Source organism: Mauremys reevesii, linkage group 1 (assembly GCF_016161935.1).
Source record: "Mauremys reevesii isolate NIE-2019 linkage group 1, ASM1616193v1, whole genome shotgun sequence".
In the NCBI taxonomy this organism is placed as follows: domain Eukaryota; kingdom Metazoa; phylum Chordata; order Testudines; family Geoemydidae; genus Mauremys; species Mauremys reevesii.
In genome coordinates this window covers 4,847,717-4,856,225 of record NC_052623.1, presented here as the reverse complement: position 1 = coordinate 4,856,225, position 8,509 = coordinate 4,847,717, and the positions used below count along the sequence as shown (strand labels likewise).

Here is an 8,509-nt window from a genome sequence, read left to right as displayed (position 1 = left end):
GCTCTAATTGTGAATCCTGCAAAAAGAGACATTAGACACAACAGAATCAGTCCAGCTGAAGATTGCACTCTTCTCAGGTGAATTTATTGCTAGAGCGAACAATGGACAAACTGCAGAGAATCCAGGGAAGGGAAACAAAAAATGATTAGGGGGCTTCAACACATGACTTATGAGGAGTGGCTGAGCTGAGGAAACTGGGCTTATTTAGTCTGCAGAAGAGAAGAGGGGGGATTTGATAGCTGCTTTCAACTACCTAAAAGGTGATTCCAAAGAGGTGGAGCTCGGCTGTTCTCAGTGGTGGCAGATGACAGAACAAGGAGTAATGGTCTCAAGTTGCAATGGAAGAGGTCTAGGTTGGACATTAGGAGACACTTCTTCACTAGGAGGGAGGTGAAGCACTGGAATGGGTTCCCTAGGAAGGTGGTGGAATTTCCATCCTTAGAGGTTTTTAAGGCCCAGCTTAACAAAGCCCTGGCTGGGATGATTTAGTTGGGGTTGATCCTGCTTTGAGCAGGGGGTTTGCCTAGATGAGACTCCTGAGCTCTCTTCCAACCCTGATCTTCTATGATTCTAATTCATGCTGGCTTGACAGCCCTGCAGAAAGCTTTGTGGGACCAATCTACAATCCGTGACACCATTGCAGTAGGCCTCATCTCTAACCCACAGAAGCTGCCTCTAAGTCCTGGGCACACTCCACCCCATCCTCTCTCCTGAGATTCCCTCAAAGTGATTAATTAGTCCCTGAAGAATCAGGGCTGAGACATCCAAACCCATTTCCCACATGAACAGTAATTCTCACATCACTTTCCATCCCCTCCCCTACTGCAGGTATTCAGGAAGCAATGCACAATTAGTAAAAACAGCTCGAATGAGGCCTCTCAGCTGGCCGCAATGGGCCAGATCTCCAGCAGGTGTAAATGGGTACAACTCTAATGGCTCTACACCCATTTACACAAGCTCAGGATTGAGCCTGATGAGTCTATTTCAGGCAGGATTTTCGTGGACAGTTTGTAGTGCATCTAATGAGAGGGGTGTAGAGAAAAAGAAACAGGGCTTTGAACTCCTACAGAGCCCTCACTTACCGCTAAAAGCTTCTGTAATGAGGGTGGAATGGCTGCAGCGCGGGAGCCACGAATAGGTTATTTGTGACTCACTCTTCATGTGGCATTAGCACAGGACAGGTGAAGAACTAATGGTAACAAAACAACATCTGATCATGTTCCCATCAGACGGTTAATTATTGTTTTAATAGTTATTTACAGGGGCAGGAAGCAGCCGTGTTGAGGAACAGAACAAACCCAACCAGCCCCACCATGGCAGCTTCCAACTGGACCATGACCCACCCCTCCACCTTCATCCTCCTCGGCATCCCAGGGCTGGAGGCAGCGCACGTCTGGATCTCCATCCCCTTCTGCTCCGTCTACATTCTGTCCCTCCTGGGGAACTGCCTCCTCCTGGCTGTTATCAAGACCGAGCCGAGCCTCCATGAGCCCATGTACCTTTTCCTTTCCATGCTGGCGTTCGCCGACCTGGTCATCTCCACCACCACCCTGCCCAAAACCCTCTGCATTTTCTGGTTTAGGGACCGGGCCATTCACACCAACGCTTGCCTGGCCCAGATTTTTTTGATCCACTCAGTTTCTTGCATGGAGTCCGGGTTTATGCTGGCCATGGCCTTCGATCGCTATGTCGCTATCTGTAACCCGCTGAGACACTCACACATCCTCACCAATCAGGTCGTAGCCAAGATAGGCCTGGTCGTTGTGATGAGGGGGGCTATTTTACTGGGCCCTCACCCATTTCTGCTGAAGCGGCTCCCATACTGCAGGACCAATGTCATTTCTCACACCTATTGTGAGTTCATGGCGCTGGTGAACCTGGCCTGTGCGGACACGAAAGTCATGAGTGCCTATAGTCTGGCTGTAGCGTTTTTCACCGGGGCATCAGATTTTATCCTCATTGTCCTGTCCTACATCCTGATCCTGAGAGCTGTCTTCAGCCTCCCCTCCAAGGAGGCGCAACACAAGTCCCTCAGCACTTGTAGCTCCCACGTCTGCGTCATGCTGGTGTTTTACACACCTGCGATCTTCACCTACTTCTCCCATCGCTTCGGCCATGTGGCTCCCCAGGTTCACATCCTCATCGCCAACATTTACCTGCTCTTGCCTCCCATGATGAACCCCATCATCTACGGAGTGAGAACCCCGGGGATCCGGGAAAGGGTGCTCCACATCTTGGGCATCAAACCAGCCTGAAGCCCACGGGACAGGTCAGCGGCTGGGGAGCAAGGTCCATGCAGGTGACGTCAGGGCTAGCAGGGCCAGGGATCCAGATGGCTCAGTCACCCCATCATGTGGAAACCCACCTGAGCAGCGGGGCTAATAAACACGCTTCTCTGGGTCTGCAGTACAGCACCGTTTTCATTTTTTTCCTGCTCTAGAACATGTTACTCACTGGTCTAGAACATCGTTATCGGTTGTCATTTCCACCCGACCCAGCGAGATCAGAGCCTCATTGTGCAAGGGGCTGTATGACATACAGCTAGAAACCATCCCTGCCCCATGAGATTCAATGTGGACAGACAAGATGGACCGATCGTGGGCAAGGCAAGGTTGTGGTCAGCCCACATCACAGGTGATGGATGAGTCCTAGGCAGCCCAAGATCACACAGGGCCAGCAATTGCTTCAGGGCACCAGCCAACCTCTCTGATTGGGGGCGAGGAAGAAATGTGCTCTGGGAAAAGGTTAACCCCCTTTGCGAGTGTCTTGCATCTGATCTGGTCACTGTCATACAGATGCAACTGGAATACATAGGAGCCCGGCCCGAGCTAGTGAACCCAGATCTGAGCCCTCGTCCAGAGCCTTAACCACAAACCAGGCCCCCGATCTATCACATGGCAAACTCATGCTCAGCCAGCTGCATCTCCCCCCGTGCACCCTCTTGTGCCCAGCCAACTACATCTCCCCCCACCCTCCATGAATCCTCTCACATCCAGGCAGTTGCCACTCTCCCCCCCGCCACATGCCCTCTCAGGCCTATCCAGTTTCCCCTCTCGCCCAGCCGCACATACTCTCACACCCAGCTATCTGACCCTATCCCACTTGCCCCCATAGGCCTAGCCAGCTGCCCCGTCCCCTCTGCCACCCTCCCTCCCATGCCCAGCCGGCTGCCCCTCTCCCCTCTCAGAATCTCTCCCAGGTTCCCAGGCCAGAAAGAACTTTACTGACTATCTCAGTGTGGACAGTAGGGGAGGCCTGGAAAGAGGTAGGAGGGGATCTCTCTACAGCAAAAAGCTTTGGGAAGAAGACTATGACTAGGAGTTGGCAGAGACCTAATGACTGGCATTGTAAATGAATGTGTGTGTGGGGGGGTGTCTCTATGGATTGTGCACAGAGGACAATAGGGCTGGCAATAAGAGGCTTTCCTGGAGGACACTGAGTAGCTCAACACTGTCGTACAGTTTAGCATTGCATTACAGGACCCACTACTAGTGAGGGGACCATGCCCATCTCCGCTCCTCTCTGCCATCCTCTCTTAAGGATGTTTGCTGTGCCTTCCCCTCTCAGCCCCATCTCCCTGCTAGGGGCCAGGCACCTGCTGGTGACTGTGTTCCAGCACCTCTGTACCTGGATCTTATAGTGTGTCTGGAATCCCATTGCTGCTCCTATGGGGCAGGAATTGGCCAGCCACATAATTGCATTTCTGGTACCCATTCTGCTCACAATGACCAAGCATGGTGTGACGTTGCACTCCATATGTATTATGAAAATATGCTTATGAATATAAATATGACATAACTGGAATACACTTTATGTGAAATATCTCATGTAACGTGTCCTTAGAAAGGCTATCATTTCATGGATATGATTATTCTATTTGCATGCATGTATCATTTTTGCAGAGGAAGTTAGGAATATTGTCTTATGTATCTATATTTTATGTTCAAGACTTTGGGTCAGACCCTCTGCTTACGCTTCAGGGTCTTCAATGGGGAAGCCAGACAGGGCTTAATTGCACATTAACAGACAGTAAAGCTTAACCTTCCTGTGGATGTGTGGGCCAGAGCATAAAGAATGGAGACTAGTGTTTTGGAGGGACATGTCACCATGTCACCTGATACTGGAATCCATCTTAAACCTTGTCCTTTTCCATGAGAAACTGGGGAGGGGGTCAAACTGAGACAAAGAACTCCTGCCTTTTGCCAAATCTATATATGGGGGTGAAGCAGGACAGAGGACGCTGCCAGTTGTGAGGAAATTCCCGGTTTACCACCTAAGATGTTTGCTGGAACTAAGAAAGACTGAACTAGCGGAAGGATTGGGCCCAGACTAGGGAGGAGTCTAGTCTGTGAAAGAAGCTTAATGGAACATCTTTGCGGGTGAGATATTAAATATAACCAGTTTCTTACTGTACTAAGCTTAGCCTTGCGTGTTTGTTTTATTTTTCTTAATGACTTACTTTGTTCTGTCTGTGATTACTTAAAACCACTTAAATCCTACTTTCTATACTTAATAACATCATTTTTTTATTAATAAACCCAGTGTAAGTAATTGTTACCTGTGGGGGCAAACAGTTTGTGCATCTGTCTCTTTCAGGGATAAAGAGGGTGAACACTTATGAATTTACCATGTATAAGCTTTATAAAAGGCATATTTTTCTGGGGTTCAGACCCCCTTGGGTCTGGGTATGAGAGTGCTGGGGTCAGGTACCTTGCTGAGCTGTTTTCAGTTTAGACATGCAGCTTTGGGGACACACCCCAGACCCTGGCTCTGTGTTGTAGCAGGCTAGTGTGTTTGGCTCAACAAGACAGGGTTCTGGAGTCCCAGGCTGGCAGGGAAAATGGGCTCAGAGGTCATTTCAGCACATCAGGTGACAGTCCAAAGGGGGTGTCTGTGACCAAACCCGTCACACGTGTCTGCCTCTGCCAGCCCCAAACCCCTCAGAGAAGCTGGCCATGTCAGTGTCTCTAAACACTGTTTTCCACACATGGGCCATTCATGTGTCTGCATCTCATGGCCTCATTCCTCTGACAGGGCCCAGGCATGGGTTTACATCTTTTTGCCCCATTCTCCTCATAGAGGGGCCAGGCGTATGTCTGTGTCTCTTGGCTCTATTCCGCTCCCCGGGCGTGTGTCTGTCTTTCAGCCCTTTTCCCCTCACAGGGATCGGATATGTGCCTGTATCTCTCTGCCCCATTCGCCTCTCAGGAGCTGTGGTGTGTCTGTGTTTTTCTGCCCCTTCCATGCACAGAGGCCAGGCATGTCTACGTCCATTTGCCCTGTTTTCCTCACAGAGGGGTTCATGTCTGCATCTCTCTCAGCCCCATTCCCTTTACAGGGTCTGCGTCTGTCTAGTGCGTTCCCCTCACAGTGTCAAGGCGTGTGTCAGTGTATTTTGGTGCAGATCCCCTCATATGGTCCAGGCCAGTGCCTAAGTATCTCAGGCCCTTTCCCCTCACAGGAGCCCCATGTGTGTCTGAGTTTCTTGGGCTCATTCCTCCACCAAGTAGAGCTGCACACGACTTACAGTCCATTATTCACAATAGTGTTGCCATCTATTTCAGGAATAGTGTGTGAATTAAGCTGGGACCTATTCAGAGACGAGACTATTGTTTTTGTTTTGGATGGTTTGCAGTCTATATATGGTGCTATGCAGCTCTGTAATGGATACCAGACATTAATAATTAGTGTATACGATGAGAGCAGTATCCCTTTGAATTGTTTGGGAGCCCTGTAACAGAGCTCAATGTGTTCTACATTTCAGAGCACCAGAAACCAGCCAGTTTATACCTGAGCCTTGAACTTCAGGGTATATTTACTAGACACAATTGTTTGGGACCCACTTGTGACCAGGTGATTTTTTTCCACGTTATTTTTGTTGTACAACAAACAATTGCTAAAAGCTGATATAAACCATTGAAAGTGATGGGTTACGGAGATCCACAGACATCCCTATCTCTGTGATCAGATACCAGTGTGAGAGATGGCAGATCATGAATGGGTCAGGGGCCATGGCGATGAATGTTTTATACCCCTAGATTAAATTAGACAGGCACACACTGCTCAGATTCCTCTCTGCTGGAAGATACCAAGCACCCTCTCTCGGATCTGTTTAGTCTGCACTCCATACACAATAGGGTTTAACATGGGGGGCACCAGCAGGTAGAGATTGGCCACCAGGATGTGGACATGGTGGGGGACATTGTGACCAAAGCGGTGGGTGAGGAACGTGAAGAGTCCAGGGATGTAAAATGACAGGATGACACACAAGTGAGAGGCACAGGTGCTGAAGGCCTTGAGACGGGTGTCCATGTATGGGAGTCTGAGTATAGCCTGGAGGATCATAGCATAGGACACGGAGATGATAAGCACGTCAACCCCCACCACCATAAAAGCCACAAACAGGCCATAAATGATACTGACTGTAGCATCCCCACACACCAGCTTCACGACTGCCATGTGCTCGCAGTATGAGTGGGAGATGAGGCAGTGCTGGCAGAAGGGCAGCCTGCTGACAAGGAGAGAGAAGGGGCTCACCAGAAGGACTCCACGTGCCAGCACCAGGCTTCCCATTGTCACTATGGCTGGGACGGACAGGATGGTGGCGTGCCGGAGGGGGCAGCAGATGGCCACGTAGCGATCCAAGGCCATGGCCATGAGGATGCCTGACTCCACCGAGGAGAAGGCATGCACAAAGAACATCTGGGTGAGGCAGGCATGGAACCCGATCTCCCTGGAGCCCAGCCAGAAGATGCTCAGCATTTTGGGTAGGGTGGATGTGGACAGAAGCAGGTCGGTGACGGCCAGCATGGCCAGGAAGAGGTACATGGGCTCATGCAGGCTTGGCTCAGTGTATATAATGAAGAGAACAATGACATTTCCCAGCACAGCAATGACATACATGATGCAGAAAGGGAAGGCGATCCAGAACTGGGCCTCCTGCAGTTCAGGGATGCCGACCAGGAGGAAGGCAGCAGGGTGGGAGCAGTTGCTGGTGTTCAGAGATGACATGACATGCTGTTTTTCTCCTACCTGAGCTGGGAGAGCTTTGACCCTCTAAACAGGCAGCAAAGAACCCATGAGGGCTGATTCAGTTCCTGGGAAACGGGTGCAAGTGAGTTACTGAACATCGGATCAAGTTCCTCTGTTCAAAATATCAGCTCCGGTCCCAGGACAGCAGCTCGCAGAGAATCACTGGAGTTAGACATGGCGGAAGCGCAGTCCGTCTCTCCCTTTGACATTCGGTTCCCTTCCCTCTTCTGGCTTTCTGTGAGAACAGTGCAGTGTTACGGGGAGTAGTGCCCTCTGACTTTTTAACTTTGTTCTTTGTCAATCAGAGCAGTATTCTGTCTCTCCCTTTTGATTCATCCCAGAACACTAGGGAAAGGAAAGGACAAAAAGACAAAAGCATAAACCTGTGTTGGAAAAAAAAACTAACATGGGTGTTGGGCTACTAATGAATGTATGAGCCACATTAGCCAAACCTCATTGGAGACACAGGTGCAGCCTTTTAGCAAAAGGCAGCCCCAGCTGGAGAAAAGAGGATTAAACCCCGAGAAGCCTCAGGAGAAGGGGGCTAGTCATAGACGTTCAGATTCAGAGCTGGTTAGTGAGTCTCACATCAGTATGGGCTGGAATCTTTGTCCTGCGGTTTATTGTAACAGTGGCGGGTGTCTTTTCTTTACAAGCTGAGTTATTTGTGTCCTGCTGTCATGGATAGAAGCCCCCCCTTGAGATTAGACCCCCATTGTGCTAGGGCACTGTCCAGTCCCCGACTTAAAGAGCTTGCAGTTTAAATAGCAAAGATAGATACGAGGTGGGAGGAGAAACAGGCACAGAGCGAGGACTTGCTCAAGTTCACAGAGCAGGCTAATGAAAGAGCCAGGAATAGAGCCTGGGTCTCCAGTCCCATACCCTAGCCCCTAGATCATGCCGCATCTCAACCAAGCTACTTGTTCATTTTGACAAAGATGGAAAAGGCCTTCAGGTGCTGGCACTTAGACACTATGGCTAGGACTATCACAAGGTTTAAAAGAGAACTGGATAAATTCACGGAAGTTAAGTCCATAAATGGCTATTAGCCAGGATGTGTAAGGAATGGTGTCCCTAGCCTCTGTTTGTCAGAGGGTGGAGATGGATGGCAGGAGAGAGATCACTTGATCATTGCCTGTTAGGTTCACTCCCTCTGGGGCACCTGGCATTGGCCACTGTCGGGAGACAGATACTGGGCTGGATGGACCTTTGGTCTGACCCGGTATGGCCGTTCTTATGTTCTTATGCTGCTATCATCAGTTTTTTTTTCTCTCTCTTTTTTTTTGTGGGGATGGGGTGTGTGTGGTTCCAAAAGGAATTAGCTCAGGGAATTTCTGTGGCCTGTCTTATACAGCAGGTCAGACTAGATGTTCACAGTTTTCCTTTCTGGCCGTGTGATCTATGAATAGGTAGCGTCCCCCACCTGTCCATGTCCCTTGGCCGGTGCACACTTGTTCCCTCTGCCATATTTTCATAT

The 8,509-nt window shown here is 49.8% G+C and overlaps 2 protein-coding genes across 2 annotated transcripts; one reads left to right on the top strand and one right to left on the bottom strand.

The window, feature by feature from the left end:
• Positions 1-1,313: 1,313 nt before the first annotated feature.
• Positions 1,314-2,255, top strand: LOC120375210 (olfactory receptor 52K2-like). Its single transcript, XM_039495956.1, has one exon. The coding sequence runs from the start codon at positions 1,314-1,316 to the stop codon at positions 2,253-2,255; it is 942 nt and encodes a 313-aa protein (XP_039351890.1).
• A 3,808-nt stretch (positions 2,256-6,063) lies between these two features.
• Positions 6,064-7,038, bottom strand: LOC120375216 (olfactory receptor 52R1-like). Its single transcript, XM_039495969.1, has one exon. It carries the CDS (start codon positions 7,009-7,011, stop codon positions 6,064-6,066), a length of 948 nt encoding a protein of 315 aa, XP_039351903.1. The 5' UTR covers positions 7,012-7,038.
• Positions 7,039-8,509: the final 1,471 nt, after the last annotated feature.

Bases quoted from the DNA above. Each gene is read 5' to 3' on its own strand.
- LOC120375210 (XM_039495956.1), top strand. From the start codon at position 1,314: ATGGCAGCTTCCAACTGGACCATGACCCACCCCTCCACCTTCATCCTC.
- LOC120375216 (XM_039495969.1), bottom strand. From the start codon at position 7,011: ATGTCATCTCTGAACACCAGCAACTGCTCCCACCCTGCTGCCTTCCTC.